This window comes from Rhinichthys klamathensis, unplaced genomic scaffold, assembly GCF_029890125.1.
Source record: "Rhinichthys klamathensis goyatoka isolate OS25496 unplaced genomic scaffold, OSU_Roscu_1.1 h1tg000244l_1, whole genome shotgun sequence".
Taxonomy (NCBI): domain Eukaryota; kingdom Metazoa; phylum Chordata; class Actinopteri; order Cypriniformes; family Leuciscidae; genus Rhinichthys; species Rhinichthys klamathensis.
Window position 1 is genome coordinate 1,854,636 of NW_026606766.1, and position 20,478 is coordinate 1,875,113.

Consider the following 20,478-nt stretch of genomic DNA (forward strand, 5'->3'; position numbering starts at 1 on the left):
CGTTTTGAACCGAACCGTGAATTTTGTGAACCGTCACACCCCTAGTATTGAGCCTTTCATATCATAATACTTTTGGGCAATGAAAGATTATTAATAGCCTTTCTTGTTCTGTCCTATCATATGTTGCTGCCTCATTACACAGCTGTGCTATACATTTAAACATGTCTCACTTTTATAGTAGACTAGGCTATATAAAAAATTATTTTTGTTATCTTGTTTTTCATGAATGTATTTTACAACAATACAAAGAGCAATGTGTAACGTTTTACCAGATTTTGTGTTATCTACAAGTTATTGCTTAGCTTCAACACTAGTCTGTTCCGGTCTCGACTCGGTCTTGGTCTCGATACCCTCTGGTCTTGGTCTCGGTTTAGGTGGTCTTGACTACAAGTCAATGATCAGTTCAACAAACAGAGTTATAGAAATTCTACTTGATTTAAAAAAAAAAAAAAAACTGCGCTAGTATCGGCATCGGCCGATACTCAGAATTTTTGTATCGGATCGGTTTTGAAAAAGCGGAATCGTTGCATCCCTATTTTTCAGGTTTATATATATATATATATATATATATATATATATATATATATATATATATATATATATATATAATTTAGCCAACCAATTGTATTTATTTTGGGAAGGTATGCAAATCCATGTAATTGTCAATTGATTAAATGTAAATACAATGTGTAGGAGCCTTAATGATGTAAGACATGGTTTATTAATGCACCATCTAATATATTTTCTTTTGCAGCTGCAGTAATGAAGTGGAGTAAAACTGCCACAGAAGTTGAAATCAGGGCTGCTATGGCTGAGACGCTTAAACATGCTTCCGGGAGAGCTGGAGGTGGAGGTCACAAAGTGTGAACATTTGTTGTGTTTTGTGTTGACTCTTGGTGCTTTTGGAATGTGAAATCTGTCAGAATCATGCGAGTGTCTAAGCCCTGCATGAATCTGAGCGTTTGGTTCAAAGTATTAAGCCGGATCCGGCTTAAAAAAAAAATTGGGAACTTGTATGAGGTTTAATATTTTCGAGTCAATTGATTTCACCTACCAATCATATGAGAGGATCGCAGCTCAAACTAACGTTACAAGCCTATCGGAAGCAGAGCAGGGCGGGTCCTGGCAACACAGTGTGATTGAGATCCATACGTCACGTTAGCGTCATCGGTGAAAGCATGGAGCACAAGTTCATAAAGCCCGGGTGTAATTGTAAGGTCCCCCCCACTTTCAGATTCGTTTGTTATGATGTTTAACTGCACGCCGTCATTGCCACGGAGGAGCAGGACCGAGCCTGTGTAAAATAGCTCACTGAAAGTTCTAATGAGCAGGGATAGCGGTTGCGATCATACTATAAAAAAAAATAGATTGCGACACAGTCGTGATGAGACCCCAGAAACAACAACAGGTGACTAATGTCATCATGGATGGAAAGAAAGGAAGGAGATGCGAGTTGGTTGATTCAGGAAATTAGCTCAGCTCAGGATAATGGGTAAATTCAGACTGTTAAATATTAAATGTAGAACATTCCCTGTAGCTTACTAAAAAAAACATTCTGTGTAGGCCTACCATGAAAACGAGTCCACTTCAAACTGCAGTATTTTCTGTCAGCAATGTATGACAAGTGTTGTCAACGCATGCGATTCATTTTTGTCCAGTTTTAAAATATTTAACGCAGCATCCGTTCTTTCTGTCATCCTTTAGCTAGGGTTATGATCACGCTCATTCACCCAAATGATTTAAACCATTCCTGCGCGACAAGACAAAAGAGATCGCGCTTTCAGTGAATGTCCTCCTGACACACACACACACACACACACACGGCGCACAGAAAGACGCGCGCCAGTATCGAGTTCTCTTTCGCACTTGAACGAACAATAAAACACACATTTATGCCAGAATGTCCGTTTTGTCGAGTATCCTCACAAGAACAGTCTTAAATGAGTTAAATAATATTAGTGATACTGGCTTTCATTCATAAAAAGATGCCATTTAAGATACAGCTGTAATACTTGAAAATAAATGGTGCCATTGAAGATAAGTCCGTCATGCCCGTTCTGGCGGGTTTCGGCGCGTGCGAGGCGCGAAGCACCATGATTGGTTTGCAGTGCACTTCCGCTAAAATACTCGTTTCCTTACTCAGGGAACTGAGGTTATGTTAGTAACCGAATACGTTATTTACTGATGGTTGAAAAAACACATTCAATCCTATGATAGCATTCTTCTCATCGTCGCAATGCCTTCTGGGTGTCTTTGAGGCGGTGGTTGTGGTCTCAGTCTAGACTCTAGGCATGGCTCACAACTGAAGAGAAATGTCGGGGGCCTGAGCTTGCGCTTGCGTATGTGCAATTGCGTATTGCCATAGATTAACGGATCTAAGATAGTTGATTCATCAAGGAGTCTGTGTACATCGGCATAAAGCTGCCTTAAGGAATGGTCTTTGGTTTCCACTGGATCCTCTTTCTTTATAACCTTCTTTGGAGGCATCGGCTTTTTCCCCTGGAATATGGCGTCCCTTGTTCCTCTTTCTTTAAAGAATTTCGTCCCACTGGTTCGAGCCGCTTCTCATCTCTATAGGAATAGTACATTGATCAAGGACTCTTTTTAGATCGGCACGCGCCTGTTTTATGGTTTCCTCTGGTTCCTCCATCATTAAAGGAATTTCATCCCTCTGGTTCTTCTTTGGAAGCCAGCTGCGTGGCATCGGCTTTTTCCGATATTGCCTTGTCTGCAATAGAGATGTGATTTTTAAGTCAGCATCACACTATTGATCCATATTAAAATATTTAATGAGCAAGACAAAAGTACGGGAGAAGTAGTGCTGGTTCTGTGTGCCACTTACTATGTTCACTGGAAACTGATTCAATTTCTCTTTCAGCACTAGCCTTTCAGCTTCTAGCCTTTCACGGTCACTGTGAAACAGAGAAAGCAAGAGTGAGATTATCAAGAGGTCACTCAATCCATAAAATTATAATAGCCACTGATGATCATCACAGTAGCTTTATCGCTTTGTGTCATAAAGACATGTATTTTTATATCTTACCACGTATCCAAAGTCTGCTTTTTTCTGAGGCGTGGTTTGATGTAGTTTAAAGTTGGGTCAATTAACGATGGATAATAATCAGGGCGACTGAAACTATTATTTCCTGCCTTCAGCTCTCTTTCAGATACGCAACTTTCCTTCTGAGGTATATCATCGCTAAATAATAATAGGCGTGATTTGATGTCTTCTAAAGTTGGGTCAATTAAAGATGGATAATGATAAGGGCGACTTTCCTTTTGAGGTATATCATGCCAGAGGCATAAAACATTTTAATTGCTTCCAAAAAACACACTTTTCACAAGCTGTTTCTGCACAATATTCGCTGCTTAGCGCTTTTTTTTGAGCACATGGCGCTTTTGAGCGCGTCTCTCAGTGGCAGCGGGGGTCTGTAGAGTTGAAGAAGAAGACGCCACCGGAAGCTTTTGTTGCTGAAAACTCTCACCAGAGACCAAAACTTCATCCATGAACTGCTGCATATCCATAACCCTTTTCATCTGAGCTTTCACTGTTTGATGTTTCTCTTTGTTCTGCAAAAATAAAACCAACAACATATTATATGATGTTTTTTCCCCAACTGCTAACATCCTTTTGTCCAATCTGTAGTCACATTTTCAAAACTCTAAACTCTGTCTGGCCGCCTTGGTCAGTGTGCTCCCTTACCTCTGCTCCATTGGTGATCATTAAAGACTTCTATCAAAAACATTTGAAGAAAAAAATCTTTATTCTTCCAAACTTTTGATAAGTAGTATAGTGTACACATGTAAACTCCTACATACATTTGTATATTTGTGTAATCTGTATTTTTGTAATCCGTGATTTATTTATATTTGAATTGCACTGCATATTTTAGGTTAATGCAATAATTATGATTTTGTAAACCAAGACATTTACTCTATTACATTTTTAAAAAATATTCTCTTTTTCTTCTTTTTGGTATTTTACCTTTGCTTGACTTAACTTGTTGACTAATTCTAGTTTTTACTAAACCCATGAATACGGCACTATGACAAATTGTGATGTTCCTCATTTGTAAGTCATTTTGGATAACAGCATCTGCCAAATGAATAAATAGAAACATAATCAAATCAGTACCTGCTGTTTAATTTGATGGACATTAACCTCGTAGTCACGTCTCGCCTCATTGTCTATATCAGCGTAGTGCTTTTCCATGTGAAACATTTCATTCTCCAAATCCACACTCTCCTGCTGGTGCTGTGAAAGAATCTGCTCCCTGGAATTGAAAAGAAATAACATACAGATGATGCTACATCGGCTCAATCCTTCGCAGTGCATTTTCATGTCCCCATATAGATCTTTTTGTTTAGAATATTATACCATTTTTTGTGTGAAATCCTGTTCATGACATCACTTTTGGTGGGAAAACATCATTGTTATTAATGCTCTTGTGAATTAAGCAGTGTTGGTATTAGTTGGAGTTTCTTGTATTAAATTTCATAAATCCTCATGATAATATCAATATTTCAATAGATAATCAGAAAAATATACAAATTCAACAACAACATTGAAATGAACTTCAAGCTGACACCCTCGAGTTTACTTCTTTTTTAGAGCTGGGTTCAATCCTGTTGTTAACCTTGTGGTTAAAGTTTATTATGATAGTCCACTTTAGACATTCTACTATCTCTAATTAATTGCACTACATTTCAAATAACTCTCTCTCATAGACTATTAGGGTTAGTACAATATGTTAACATGTACTTGCAAAGTTACTCTAACTGCGTCTAACTATGGTTGCAGTCAACTTGCTCTCGAATGGTGAACATTCACAGACTGGTTTTGACCGTTCCAGTATGGCGGACGGCTTACGTATAGTGGCCCACTGAAATGGCCGCTAATGGGGCATTTATGTATATCTGTGAAGCAGACAGTCTACTCTAATGACTGCTAGTTGACATAGTTGCAAAGATACTTACATTTATAGTATATAGAATGTTTAAAGCGGACTATTAAAATAAAAGTGTTACCTAACCTTCTTGTCATTGCAAAAAAAATCAAATGTGGTTTTCAAAAATCCATGGATACAAGTTGGGGTGGTCCCCCTAGTGGCAGTTATCCATAAAATCCAAATTGGCCCCCGCCGAAAAGAGAAAAGGTTATATCTCAGCTTCCTTTAGTCTTAAATTGTTGTATAATGTATTTTTTTCTACTTTGTTTGATACAAGGAATCCAATTCTGATATATTCTTCTTATTTTAAGTCCATTTCCTTGTTAAATCTATTATCATAGTCATATTTAGCGCAAATAAACTGTCAATATCTCGGAAAAAGTCACATTGAAATATTATTCCGGCCTCTAGACCCATATTTTTTACCTCCAATGTATGCTTTTCTTTGTTGATTGGACAGGTCACTATCACTATAGTGTCAAAAATCACATGTTGTGACCAAAAGGACCATTGTTGAGGCTTTAAATGAACACAAATTCAGAACTATGCCACAGTGAAAAGTTATATTAGGCTTTTCACCATGTTAAGGATCAATATTACATTTTGATCAGTCAAATAACACAAAAATACAATACATACTTAAACATCATGTATTTATAAAAAAAAATCACTCTTCATCATTATTAGTACAGCCTCCCTCACCCTTGCACAAGCACTGCCCCTCTTCCATGCGTTCAAAGGATGTGACGTTGTATCAGCAATGTATGGAATTGGCAAAAAAACTGCATGGGATGCGTGGGCAGCTTACCCAGAAGCCCCCGACACCCTCATTGTGATCACCCAAGACCCAACCAGCCTCACACTGGAATTAGTGCACATGCGAGTTCTCGAACGCTGGACTGTACTCATGTACACTCTGAAGGGTTGGTCAAAATCCCTTGCCTCTTCAAATACATCTATAATCATATATCCTTTTGAATGCTTATATACTTCCTTTATAAAAATCAATAATCAAATATATTCATTATCACATAATCATTTTTATATTCTTTGTGCTTGTGAAATTATATTTTCTTAAATGCATGTGGTGTAAGTATTAGTAACCAGTTTCTTTTAGGTGCATTTCAATCTTACTTTGAGATTGCACGCAGGACACGAAGGCCACGTAACCCACAAGGCCGTTTGTCTCTTTCTCTGGGATCAGTAGAGGGTCCTAAAGGCAGCGTGGACACATATGATTCTTCCTTGGACATATGGTCAAGCTATATTGAGCGTTACTATCGACCTTTAATTGTTGTATTAAAATGTATTCTTTCCAGTATATTTCCTTCCTTGGGAGTAAATGCCAGTTATCTGTTTTTCTCCCAAACGAGTGAATGTTTTAGCATTATGTTTTGGTATACTTAACTGATAATAAGGAGCTCAGACTCTCTTCAGCCTTGATGGGAGCTGTTATTTGCTAGTGTCTGTTATTTGTGTGTGTGTGTGTGTGTGCGTATGACATTCTATGTAGGTTCTGGACGTTCGGACCAGACACCCCGGCGCCCTTCTCTAACCTGCGAGGCCACCACAGACCTAAATCTAATGAGTGGACGACAACTATCTTTTGACTAATGGCGATAGGCACCCCTATCTCCTCACATGTGTTAAATTGCTTAGGCTCTCATGTTTCTTAGCCAATGAGAATCATTCAACCTGAAGTAATGACGTAGCTTAGACCTTGGAAATGGTATAACTGCTGTGATCTTTGTAACTGTAAGCGGGGCGGCCTACGAACTCCTGTGTGAGTCTTGAAGCTGACTTCTGCTGATGAAACTGCAACCTATCTTCAGTAAAACTTTTCTTTAATTTTTTATAATTCTGACTCCGGGTCTTCATTCTTCATATCTGGTTCTGGGTCTTTGACTGTATACCCCTTACAGTGCAAATCGTCATTCACGTATGAATCGCCTTGGGTGTGTGTGTGTGAACTAACCACGAGCAACACATTTGTTACTGTATAATACAACTGAACTGTTAATTGTTTATTCATGTTATGTCACAGTCAGTGCATTAACTATGATAACAAATACAACTTTTGATTTTAATGTTTTAGTAAATGCTGAAATTAATATTAACTAAGATTAATAAATGCTGTAGAAGTGCAGTTCTTTATTAGCTAATGTTAACTAATTTAACTAATGAAACCTTATTGTAAAGTGTTACTGATTCATGATAGCTAACACTGTCTTTCATACATATAATACATGCATTAAATTTACAACATCAACAAAACTAAAAATAAATTACCTTCTTTATTCTCACTGTTTTGTTTGGTAAAGTAAATAATATTAAGTAATATTATCATCATCATTTCCCTATTCTCATTTGATGTGTTATGCATTCTAATAATTGTATCAACATATTTTCTTAGAATGCCAAAGAAAGAAATAATAAAATAAAATAAAAAATCAAGGAACTCTCTGATGCAGGCAAAGGAAGCATCCCTCTCACAAGTTGGCTGAAAAGAGAGAATAAAATGCAGGTACTGTTAAATTAAATTAAATAAAAATGTAGTGCCCTTTTTGGTCCCTCCGCCCCTGAGGAGGTCTGTGCACACCACTGATTAGGAGTGAATATCCAAATCAGTGAGTTTTGTCTTTATTTGTTGATTAAAAATGAACTACTGTTGCTTTCATTGTGTAATTGCCTCAGTATGTGTGATGCAAATAACACTGCCCTTATGACCCAGCTAACTTGGCTAACGTTCTGGCGAGGTTCTCTCCAAGTTATGGACAAACGTTCTTCCAGTCACGCAAATAGAGCGTTCGTTCAGAGTTATGTGGGCTTTAATAACGTTCTCACAATGTTAGCACAAAAAAAGTTATACCAGTAATTGTTCATGGAAGGTTTTTTTTCTGAAACATTTACACGTTTGACTAACGTGTTTTATGTTAATACTTGTTTCAGAATGTTCCCTTAACGTTATTATAACCAAGACAATTTTCAGAAATAACGTTTTCATAACTTAATAAGAATGTTAGCAAAACATTCATATTTTTGTTAGCTAGGTACATTAGTGTGTGTCTCAGAAGTGAATCGTACATGCATCATTCTCAAGGAATGCATGGACTGACACAAATGTTTACCTTGAGTCCAATTCAAGTCGCTTTTTAAAATGATCGAGATAATGTCGAGATAATGTGATACTTCATGTCTTGCAGGTGAAAGGTCTTTCTGCTGGCCAAAATTAAATCAAGTACTAAGCACTACATACTGCCTCTCAAAACGTAGGGTAATTCTGACTTTCTCTGCTCTTGAAAGAGTGTTCTCCTCCAGGTGACCAGTCCAGCATTATCAGCAAGCAGCGGAGAGGAAGGGTTAAAGGTCAAACAGCTTTAAAAGGTTGGGAGATTTTCAAGAGTCAGCCGATCTTACAGCATTGTCTTCAACCGTTTGGAAAGGATAGACTGTGCTGAGCATTTTATATTGAACAACATTGCTGTTGTGTAAAGAGGTCTGTGTTTGAGTGTGTGTGTGTTCCCAGCATGCATTGCGACATGCATAAATGATACAGGTAATGTTGAGGTTGAGGATTTGTTTCTCACTAAAAAAACAGCCGACAACAGTTTTGCAAGTTGGCTAAATAACAAATTACTGACGACATTTTGAGATTAAAAAAAAAACTATTCATGTTGCCTTGATTTTTATTATTACAGTGCAAAATAAAACATTTCAGTATTTTGATGCGTTTCTTTGGCCAGAAGATTCCATAATAATATTATGCATTATTAACACGTTCCATAAAACATAGCTTCATGTTATTTGTTGCCCTGTTTTGTACTAGATTAATACAGCAAGTCTTTATTAAAGACATCACGCATCATGAGAGATAGAGCTTATAGTTATAGCTGAGCTTATTTGTTATTAAATGACAAGATGCAAAATGTCTTCAAATAATTCAAAAATGTAGTCTATTTTCAACTTCACCTTTCATTCTAAAATGCATCGACCTGTTTTCCAGATGTATAAAGGACAATCTTCAATGATTTGGCGGCATCTTGAGGTGATGAAACAGCATCGGTCAACACATTTACATAATTGCACCAGTTAATATAAAGTTGTAAGAAAAGGCTGTGGGATTTGAGGAAGTGTCCTAAAATCCTAAATTTAATAAAAAATATACTGAGATCATTGCATTAAACAGATTCACCGACTGCATGCCAGAGGCATAAAACATTTTAATTGCTTCCAAAAAACACACTTTTCACAAGCTGTTTCTGCACAATATTCGCTGCTTAGCGCTTTTTTTTGAGCACATGGCGCTTTTGAGCGCGTCTCTCAGTGGCAGCGGGGGTCTGTAGAGTTGAAGAAGAAGACTCCACCGGAAGCTTTTGTTGCTGAAAACTCTCACCAGAGACCAAAACTTCATCCATGAACTGCTGCATATCCATAACCCTTTTCATCTGAGCTTTCACTGTTTGATGTTTCTCTTTGTTCTGCAAAAATAAAACCAACAACATATTATTATATGATGTTTTTTCCCCAACTGCTAACATCCTTTTGTCCAATCTGTAGTCACATTTTCAAAACTCTAAACTCTGTCTGGCCGCCTTGGTCAGTGTGCTCCCTTACCTCTGCTCCATTGGTGATCATTAAAGACTTCTATCAAAAACATTTGAAGAAAAAAATCTTTATTCTTCCAAACTTTTGATAAGTAGTATAGTGTACACATGTAAACTCCTACATACATTTGTATATTTGTGTAATCTGTATTTTTGTAATCCGTGATTTATTTATATTTGAATTGCACTGCATATTTTAGGTTAATGCAATAATTATGATTTTGTAAACCAAGACATTTACTCTATTATATTTTTAAAAAATATTCTCTTTTTCTTCTTTTTTGTATTTTACCTTTGCTTGACTTAACTTGTTGACTAATTCTAGTTTTTACTAAACCCATGAATACGGCACTATGACAAATTGTGATGTTCCTCATTTGTAAGTCATTTTGGATAACAGCATCTGCCAAATGAATAAATAGAAACATAATCAAATCAGTACCTGCTGTTTAATTTGATGGACATTAACCTCGTAGTCACGTCTCGCCTCATTGTCTATATCAGCGTAGTGCTTTTCCATGTGAAACATTTCATTCTCCAAATCCACACTCTCCTGCTGGTGCTGTGAAAGAATCTGCTCCCTGGAATTGAAAAGAAATAACATACAGATGATGCTACATCGGCTCAATCCTTCGCAGTGCATTTTCATGTCCCCATATAGATCTTTTTGTTTAGAATATTATACCATTTTTTGTGTGAAATCCTGTTCATGACATCACTTTTGGTGGGAAAACATCATTGTTATTAATACTCTTGTGAATTAAGCAGTGTTGGTATTAGTTGGAGTTTCTTGTATTAAATTTCATAAATCCTCATGATAATATCAATATTTCAATAGATAATCAGAAAAATATACAAATTCAACAACAACATTGAAATGAACTTCAAGCTGACACCCTCGAGTTTACTTCTTTTTTAGAGCTGGGTTCAATCCTGTTGTTAACCTTGTGGTTAAAGTTTATTATGATAGTCCACTTTAGACATTCTACTATCTCTAATTAATTTGCACTACATTTCAAATAACTCTCTCTCATAGACTATTAGGGTTAGTACAATATGTTAACATGTACTTGCAAAGTGACTCTAACTGCGTCTAACTATGGTTGCAGTCAACTTGCTCTCGAATGGTGAACATTCACAGACTGGTTTTGACCGTTCCAGTATGGCGGACGGCTTACGTATAGTGGCCCACTGAAATGGCCGCTAATGGGGCATTTATGTATATCTGTGAAGCAGACAGTCTACTCTAATGACTGCTAGTTGACATAGTTGCAAAGATACTTACATTTATAGTATATAGAATGTTTAAAGCGGACTATTAAAATAAAAGTGTTACCTAACCTTCTTGTCATTGCATAAATAATAAAGATATAATTAAAAAGTGCCCAAGCTTGACCTGAATTTATTTCTGAAAGTTTGGTATACCATTTTATATGAATTTGTTTCTTTACAACCAAAGCATTGTCATTTTCTAAAGTTAAAAGGTATATCCTAAAAGGAATGACCCGATTTAAATAGTCAGGAACTGGCAAACTGGCCAAATTCACTCCCTTGAAAACAAAACCCTTCCTTTCGTGTGATTGTTTGTGTGTTTACCTCTCAGTATTATACTCTGAGCTAAGTTCTCCGACACTGGTGTTGAAGTTGGACGCTAGTTCTGCCAGCCGACTCTTATGAAGCTTTAACAGACAGTCCACGTTCTGCAGATGAGAACTGCGCGCCCGCTCTGACCGCTGCGCCCTCTCAGACAGATCATCCACCAAACTCTGTAAAACACACACACACACACACACACACACACACACACACACACACACACGTTTGTTACTCCCAGACTCTGTAATGAAAGCTATAGAATTTAAAACTGAGAGTCAAGTCTATATATTATATACAGTCACCTTAATGATTTTGTCTTTGCAGTCGAGGACTTTCTCAAAGCTCTGGCTGAGGACTGAGATGTCATCGCGTAGCTCTGCTGTCTCGGCCTGTGTTGAAATAGCACGCCACTGCTGCCGCAGCTTGGCCACATTACGAGAGGTTTTCTTCTCTTCTTTCTGCAGTTTATCCTAAAAAACAAATCATTTCCAGTGCAGAACTCCATTGCTTGAGTTTTGTTTTTACAATAGCCAGGACCCATTTCTCAATAGCTCACTTTTTCAAAACTCTTCACACAGTGTGCAGTGAGCACAACAGCAGTCTATGTGGGCTACACTTTGGATCATTTATCATTGCTTTGACACAAAATGCATTCGATGATTACATCTTTTAATTTGCATGTTTATATACTCTTTTCAAAACTGTTGAAAACATAATACACAAATGAATAAGACAGTATTTTGCTATATTTCTACATTACAGTTTTTTTTCGATTGCTTACACACTAAAATTAGAACTTTCCCACAATTAGCAAAACCTTACACTCAAGGAGCAAAAAACCGGCCTAGATTTGCACAACTGTAAGCACATTGTCAGCTTCACACTTTTTGCTAAACATTACACACAGTGATTTGCAAAACACTAAACACACTTGTATGCATTTGACACATACATTTATCATGATGTAATTTCCTTGCAATTTCAAAGCAAAGGCTATCAAATGAACACACCCATGAACCAATTGGTTAAACACAGCCACCAGGTGTGCACACACACTGGTGCTTAATTGTAGACACACCATTCAGGTTTAAGTACTGTAAAAAGGGAACAGGTAAGTTAAAAAATGGACGGTGTCAGAGGAAGAGGAAGAGGGAGAGTGCGGATGAGAGGGGGAATCCGGAGAGAACAAGGTGAAGGTGGAGGTGGAGGTGGAAGAGGAAGAGGAAGAGGGAGAGTGCGGATGAGAGGGGGAATCCGGAGAGAACAAGGTGAAGGTGGAGGTGGAGGTGGAAGAGGAAGAGGGAGAATGCGGATGAGAGGGGGAATCCGGAGAGAACAAGGTGGAGGTGGAGGTGGAAGAGGAAGAGGAAGACCTGGAGGAGTGGTAGGACATGCACAAAGAAGAAGACAACCAAATCTGTGTAACAAAATTCATGCAACAATTGACATTTCGTCAAGAGCACAGGTGAGAAACTTCTCTTCAATCAACAGAAAATCCATTGGTTACTGCATGTATCATTTTACAGTAAGCTATGTATTTTGTTTGGCAAACATAGGATTGAACGTCGTGAGCACCAAGGAGGGAGGGGCCCCATATTCACACAGGAGCAAGAGAGAGAGATCATAAACCTCGTTTTGGCCAATAATGCAATCAGACTTCGAGAAATTCAAGCCCATATTGTCAATGATCACCTCATTTTCACTAATGTCCAACAGGTCTCTCTGTCAACAATAGCCCGTATCCTTAAAAAACATCAAGTTCTGATGAAACAACTGTATAAAGTGCCATTTGAAAGAAATTCAGTGCGAAGAAGGGGAAGAAACATCATTGGCCACAGGGCTATTGTCAATGTACCAGGGCAACGTGGGGGTAACATTACCCTTTGTGCTGCCATTACACAGAATGGGGTCATCCACCGCCATGCCAACTTGGGTCCTTACAACACTGTCCTCATTCTTACATTTTTAGACAGATTACACGATATTATCACAGCAGCAAACCAAAGGGACCAGATGCAATACATTGTCATCTGAGACAATGTAGCTTTCCATCGTTCTGCTCTGGTCCAAAACTGGTTTCATCAACACCCACAATTTACGGTTCAGTATCTTCCACCATACTCCCCCTTCCTAAACCCCATCGAGGAGTTCTTCTCAACATGGCGGTGGAAGGTTTATGATCTCCGGCCCTATGTCCAGATGCCCCTCATTCAAGCTATGGAGGAAGCCTGTGATCAAATTGAAGCAGCATCCATACAAGGATGGATTCGTCACTCGAAAAGATTCTTCCCACGTTGCCTTGCAAATGAAAATACAGCCTGTGATGTTGACGAGGCCCTGTGGCCAGAACCAGCTAGGCGGAGAGATGTTTAGTACTGAACTGGATATGTAATTTGTTACAGTATTACTGTAAGCTTACAGTACAATGGTACGTTCAGTAATACTGTATGAAAACTGGAAAATGTTTTTTTGTTGAAATGTTCAGAATTGACTGACTTGAGTACATGAAAAGAAATAAATATTTTCATTAGTCTGCAAAATTTGTGTCATGTGGTGTTGGTGAATTTATTTTTACACTTTCTCTGTAAATGCTAAAAGTGTTTTAGGTTGAGCCCAGGAGTGTTTAACTGATTCAAACAGAGTCAAACCATATGATGGTTGTGTTTATGTTATGACAACAAAATAAGGTTTTTATAAGACATTGAATAGTTTTGACAAAAGTGTTCCATTCTGCAAATGATCTGAAGTGTTGTGCTACTTTGGTGTAGGGTTGTGTTAATTAGTGGTGCTTGAGCTGAAAGCAAGGCAACACTATTACTATTGCTTTTTTCAAGTCCGCCAAAAAGTTTGACGCGCTACTCCTCCCGCAGCTTTTGTCACAGACCCACGAATGAGGCATCAAAACGGGCGGCCTATTGAGGAGAGGTGTGCTATGACTTTTATAAGCGATCGGGGGTACGATGGTCGCCCCAGGGGCGAAAAAGCGGTCGAAAAATCCCATAGACTTAACATTGCGAAAACTTTGACGACTCATAGCTCCGAGCGAGGATTTCACAGAAGCCTGCGATTCACCACATTTGAAGAGGCTGACAGGCTCTGTAAGAAAATACCTCACAATGGGGTAAAAGTTGCACCCCTGGGGGGCAGGAGCTGCCCAAATTTTTCCCATTGAAAATTTTCTAGTATAGCATTTACTATTTTCAGGAAAAAGTTTGGCGCACTCCTCCGCCCGCAGCTTTTGTCACAGACCCATGAATGAGGCGTCAAATCCTGCAGCCTATTGAGGAGAAGTGTGCTATGACTTTTAATAAGAGATCGGGGGTACGATGTTCGCCCTAGGGGGAGCTGCCCAAAGTTGCCCCATTGACTTACAATGGTGTAGGACGGCCCATGAAATGCATGCGTTTCTCCTACTATGGTAAATTGCATTGGGATTTTGTATTGAACATAGCTGTGGATCACAGTGTCATAGAGACAAGGGGGCGGGCTCATTTTACTCAGACGACCAATCAGTCTCTCAGAATAATTATGTAGCTATCAAGCCACGCCCTAGCAACCATTTACAGCACCGTAGCAACAAGTTCCATAGACTTCCATTGAAAGAAATAAAAAGGATATCTCCGGATAGAAGTGTCATAGAAACACGAGTGTGGTCTCGTTTAACTCGGGGCAGCAAACAGCCAATCATGAATCACCTCAACACTTCCTAGTCCCTCCCTAGCAACCATTGTCGTGCACCTTAGCAACCAAAATCCATAGAGGGATATCTTCCATTCTGAATGTCACAGGCATGGGAGTTGTATTATATCGTTCATACTGACAAGCAGCCTTTGGAGTTTCATCATTGGCGTCTGCCAAGCCACGCCCTAGCAACCATTTAAAGCACCCTAGCAACAAGTTCCATAGACTTCCATTGAAAGAGATCAAAACAATATCTCCGGACTGAATTGTCATAGAAACACGAGGGTGGTCTCGTTTGACTCGGGGCAGCAAACAGCCAATCATGAATCACCTCAACACTTCCTAGCCACGCCCTAGCAACTGCCTAGCAACACCCTAGCAACCACCTAGTAACACCTTAGCAACCACCCAGAACACCCTAGCAACTGCCTAGCAACCACCTGAACACATGAATAAGCCATATCTCAGCACCAGAACATCGTACAGACATGGTTGTTGGCTCGTATGCAATAATGTACCACACTCTAGCAACCGAGCGGCGAGTTTTGCCACTGCAAGCACCACTTCACATTTTCTTCTGGAAATGTACATTCTAGTTGTGTGTAGTGTTTTGACAAACCGGGCCCTGTTTTCAAAATTTTGCTTAAGCAATCGAAAAAAACTGTAATGCCATATTGAAATATATTCAGAATCGAAATAATGACATACTATCAAAACAATTAGATGTAGCTCAACACCTACACAGGTGTTAGTCTTTCAGTTTCATTACCATCTATTCTGGGTCTTTTTCGGGACTTTTTCAGCCTATTCGCAAGAATTTTGCTTATAATCTTAGATTCAATGGGAATAAGAGAAATCGGTCGATAGGAAGACATCCTCTGTTTATCCCGTCCTGGTTTTGGAATTAATACTATACTCGCTCGGTACATTGTTGGCGGAAATTTACATTGTGTTGTTGCATTTTTAATCAATCTTTGGATTATAGGTATGTAGCGCCCCCTACCTGTCTTTCTTGTAACTAAGTAGGACAGCGCTCCAGATTCATGAACTAAATGCCTACAGATGTTGAAGTTAGGCCCCTCTGGTGTCACTAAATGAATTAATTCTCTTTTAGAAAATTATAATAATAATCTATACTTTCCTTTTACGAGTTACTCAGAATTAAATCTCGACGCGCCTTAACTGATGAAGTCAACAAACACTTCTGAAAGAATAACACACTGGTAAAAGTACAAAACAAATAAAGGATTTAATTAGAATAGAATTATCAAATGTTAACTGGCTCAAACAATGAGTTTCAGAATGTGAAGTGTTCCCACAATCACATACACACTAAATGAGACACAATTTAATCCCCGAAGGACAATATCTCAGATGCCAGACCTACTGAAATTAGTATAATGTTACCTGTCAAATAGAATCAGTATATATTAAACCAATGACCTCAATGGGATAAATGTATACAATAACTCACAAATTATACCAAATATACTCTGAATATAAACAATCACATTTTCAGTGCACTGAATAAGAATGAACTAGGGCTGTCAGTTAAACGCGTTATTAACGGCGTTAACGCAAACCCATTTTAACGGCGTTAATTTTTTTATCGCGCGATTAAAGGTCTTTTTGGCCTAGCAAACTTTGTCGTTTTTTTTTCACATGCTTTTGCAACAGGACGGCATGCGGGCCGCTGCGCTATGAAACCCATTCATTTCAATGGCTTGCGGCGCGCGAGGACGTTTTGAAAGCGCAAGCGGATCTAGCTAGACCGGAAACAAAACAACAGGCACGCCGCACACACTTGTTTGGGCTTGCGAGCCGAATGCGCGAGCGCGAATCTCTCTGCTCGAGTCGCGCGCGCTCTCAGATACACGCTGCTCTTGTAAGAATTTTCTCTGGGCTCACTCAGAGAATATGCCTGCACTTAAAACGTGTTCAGTGCAATCGCGAATCTCTCCTCTTCCCCAGCTAACAATTTTAGGTTATAAGAATGTTTTCATAACGTTCCCATTAAGTTATAAAAACGTTATTTCTGAATGTTATAGGAACGTTCAAAACGTCCAGTTTTGAGTGGATGACGAGCGTGAGACGCCGAAATGGATGCCAATAAGATTCTGAATGGAAAGTTTACTTTTAAAAAGTTGCCAAATGGTTCCATTGACAAGACCAAAGTGATCTGTGTGTTTTGTCGTTGTGAACTGAGCTATCATCATCGCAGCACGTCCAGTCTGAATACCACTTGATGATGGCCAGCACACACACACACACACACACACACACAGAGCTGATGCGAATTCTCCGCCCCCTCGTCAATATCAGGACCTCGTCAGTATTTATTTCACCCTTTTATTGATGGACAGTGTTATATTGTGTGAGAGATTATTTGCTCCAAGTGATAATGTTTTAGTGTGAAATTGAACAGTATATGCCAATATTGTTTTCAATAAAAAACATTTGCACAAAGCAAGCCGATCCACTTTTCCATGTTGATAAGAGCATTAAAATGAGAAAAAAATAATGGGACAAAAAGAAATCAAGAGACATTTAGAATAGATAAAAATGTGCGATTAAATGCGATTAATCGCGAGTTAACTATGACATTAATGCGATTAATCGCGATTAAATATTTTAATCGTTTGACAGCACTAGAATGAACCAATCTTTAATGCGGTGGGCCCACACACACACACACCAGTCATTCACTCAACCCACCCCGTTGCAGGCCTGAAACGTGGCTCGTGTTAGTGGTGGCCGGGAAACTGACAAATGGCCCCTTCACTCTCCTGAGCACAAAACAAATCAAACCACGATACCTCAATTTCACGTGCAACCACACAGCACTTCCAGGAATCCTGTAGCAGGCCTCGCGCTGCTCCTCGTCCTCGCTCTCCCTCGTCAGCCGACGAAACGCACCTCCCACGCCGCCAGAGGAACCCCAAATAACGCGGGTATTTGGGGCGCTATCTGGTCCTCAAGGTCTCCCTCGTTGAAAAGGAAACAACGGCGATAACCGTCTTTAGTCTGGTAACTGTTGTTTTAGCTTAAACGTTCAGATGCGCGGATATGCGCATTGATAATTAATCTAAACAGTCTGTATTCGCGCCTGCACGGCAGATTAACAACACTGGAAACGGCCGTAAAACACTCGCGGCACTCTCAAAGATGCACACACCAACGATTCATCTCTGTGTCAGTCCTTCACCTCTGATCTACATTACAGTTAAAGATTTTTAAAACTTGTAAATCATTAAATCAAATCACTCTCTCACCGCAAGCGCGTCTCTCTCCTCCCCGTGTCTCTCACTCACTCCTCTCGCGCTTGTCAACAAAACTCACATCTCCCGAACAACCACTCACATTACACAAAACACCAGTGAGGGCGGGACTTAATTCACATAAACCAATAACTAATCAAACACCTAACATGATGGTTAAAGCCACGTTTTCCACATGTACACCTCTATCAAACTTGTATCTCATGCACGCGCGCTCTTAAAGGCACAAATACACGTATGATCACAAACAAAGATGAATGGTTAATTCACATTTTCTCTCTTAATTAAACAAATACAAGCTAATAAATTGAAGTAACTTATTAACAACACAGTTATAACCTACTGGGTTACAGGTACAAGATTATTCCTGAATTTTTTAAAGAATTCAGCACTAAAGACATCAGGTCCGGCCGATTTATTATTAGGTAACTGTGATATTACTTCATTTATTTCTTCCAGTGTGATTTCTTTGTCTAAAAATTGTTTTGCTTCAGTGCTAAGAATGGGAAGGTCCAAATCAGAAAAGAAATCTTCTATTACTTCCGAGCTTGTTTCACATTTTGATTCATAGACTTCTCTATAGAAATCAGCAAAGCAACAATTAATTTCCTTAGGATCAACAATCATCTTCCCATTATCCGACTTTATTTTTATGTATTGCACGAGTTGCCTGAGAATGCTTTAATTGGCGTGCAAGTAGTTTTTGGGGTTTATCACCTATTTCAAACTGCCTTTGCCTAATATAGCCTACATGAGTTGTCTTGAAATATTCTTAGAAAGAATCGAGTTATATTCGCTTCGCAGCGCAACTATTTTCTTAAGTATAGTCACAACTGGTTGATCTGTATTCCATCTCTAAATTTGTTATTTGTGTGTCAATATTATTCAATTTGGCTCTATTCTCTCTATTCTTTGCAGTTTGATATGCTATAATATCACCTCTGATGACTGCCTTCATTGCCTCCCACAGGACCGAGTCAGATACATCTCCTCATTGTTTTCTAAAAATAATGTAAACTTGTTAGAAATGTATTCACAAAATTTGACATCATTTAATAACATATTATCAAATTTCCAGGCATAATTTCCTCTACTAAATTGTATTCTTAAATGAAGAGAAACAGGGGCATGGTCTGATAATAATCTATTATGATATTGAGTTGAAACTACACATTGCAACAATCTTGAATCTATTAGGAAAAAGTCAATTCTTGAATATGTTTTATGGACTGAGGAGTAGAATGAAAAGTCATGATCATGATCTTTTACCCGATTGTCATTGAGAAATCTCAGATTTGAATGTAGGTTCTGCAAGTTCAACATGGGTTATAGGTCGAAAGTTGAATGAACGAGTGCTTATGTCCTTTCGATTTCTTACAGGTTGAGTTGTTGTTGCCCATAACACGCTAGCATTTTGCTAATGGACGCTGATTGGTCAGTGAAGGACTGATTACGACCAGAGACACCGCTTGATGGCATTGTGGCATCCGAAGCGGGACAAACGGACTGAACTCTTTATATACAATAGACTGTAAAAAAAGATATTCACCCGTGTCAGATGTGTAGTTGATGCCTCGAGAGAAAAGAAAGTGCAAAAGCATAAACATAATAAATACACAGACGCCCTATTGGCCGCTTTGTGGAAAAAGCATTTTCTGTGATTGACCCGATTTTAGCAATAACAAAGATAACTGATGGATCCTTTATCTATGGTAATACGATATGGTACAACTACAATGCAGTGCAAATAGTAAATATAATACAGTGAGTAATAGTAAATAGTTTAGTCAATAAAATAAACAAACAGTATACAGCAAATAAAATAGTAATGAAAAGGCTATATAAAATATAGGCTATATAAAATAAAATGACACAACCCTGTCTATTTTTGTTAAATTTCAGTTTTATTGATCAGTAAGAGACATTATAACAGTATAAGTAGCCTAAAAGGTATAATAAGTTATACAAGACAAGAAATAAAGTAAACCATTCAGACACAGCAGGATACAACGTTAAAATAGCCAAAATATAAAGTTATGAAACTTCACTTTGCCCTCAGCCAAAACGATTTGCCAGGGAACAAATGATACGATTAATAAGCCCAAAGATCTCCCGTTAGATATACACAAGACGAATTATACCTCGTTTAACCACTACTAGAGACATCAGAGCCAGCGGCACACGTCAGACGCACTAGCCGAGGAAAGGCTGTTCCAGGCGGAGTGCAGAGCGCTGAGACCCGGTGAAAGACTGGTCCTCACAACTCCGAACACGTCAGATCAAACTTTTAAATAGGCGCTATCTTTATAAATAAACCACAGATTTGAGCTTTAAACAACTACATTGTCGACTGAAAAACTATTAAAACTA

The 20,478-nt window shown here is 38.6% G+C and overlaps 2 protein-coding genes across 2 annotated transcripts in view; one reads left to right on the plus strand and one right to left on the minus strand.

Annotated features, from left to right (window-relative positions):
* The window catches only part of LOC130100552 (dynein regulatory complex subunit 2-like), a 220,868-nt gene that overhangs the window by 131,149 nt on the left and 69,241 nt on the right, over positions 1 to 20,478 (minus strand). The window contains exon 6 of the mRNA XM_056266034.1: positions 9,193 to 9,208. Within this exon, the coding sequence (XP_056122009.1) occupies positions 9,193 to 9,208 (16 nt within the window). The remainder of the gene's footprint in view (positions 1 to 9,192; positions 9,209 to 20,478) is intronic.
* The window catches only part of LOC130100551 (dynein regulatory complex subunit 2-like), a 114,097-nt gene that overhangs the window by 42,867 nt on the left and 50,752 nt on the right, over positions 1 to 20,478 (plus strand). Inside the window, exon 6 of the mRNA XM_056266033.1 lies at positions 7,706 to 7,729. Within this exon, the coding sequence (XP_056122008.1) occupies positions 7,706 to 7,729 (24 nt within the window). The remainder of the gene's footprint in view (positions 1 to 7,705; positions 7,730 to 20,478) is intronic.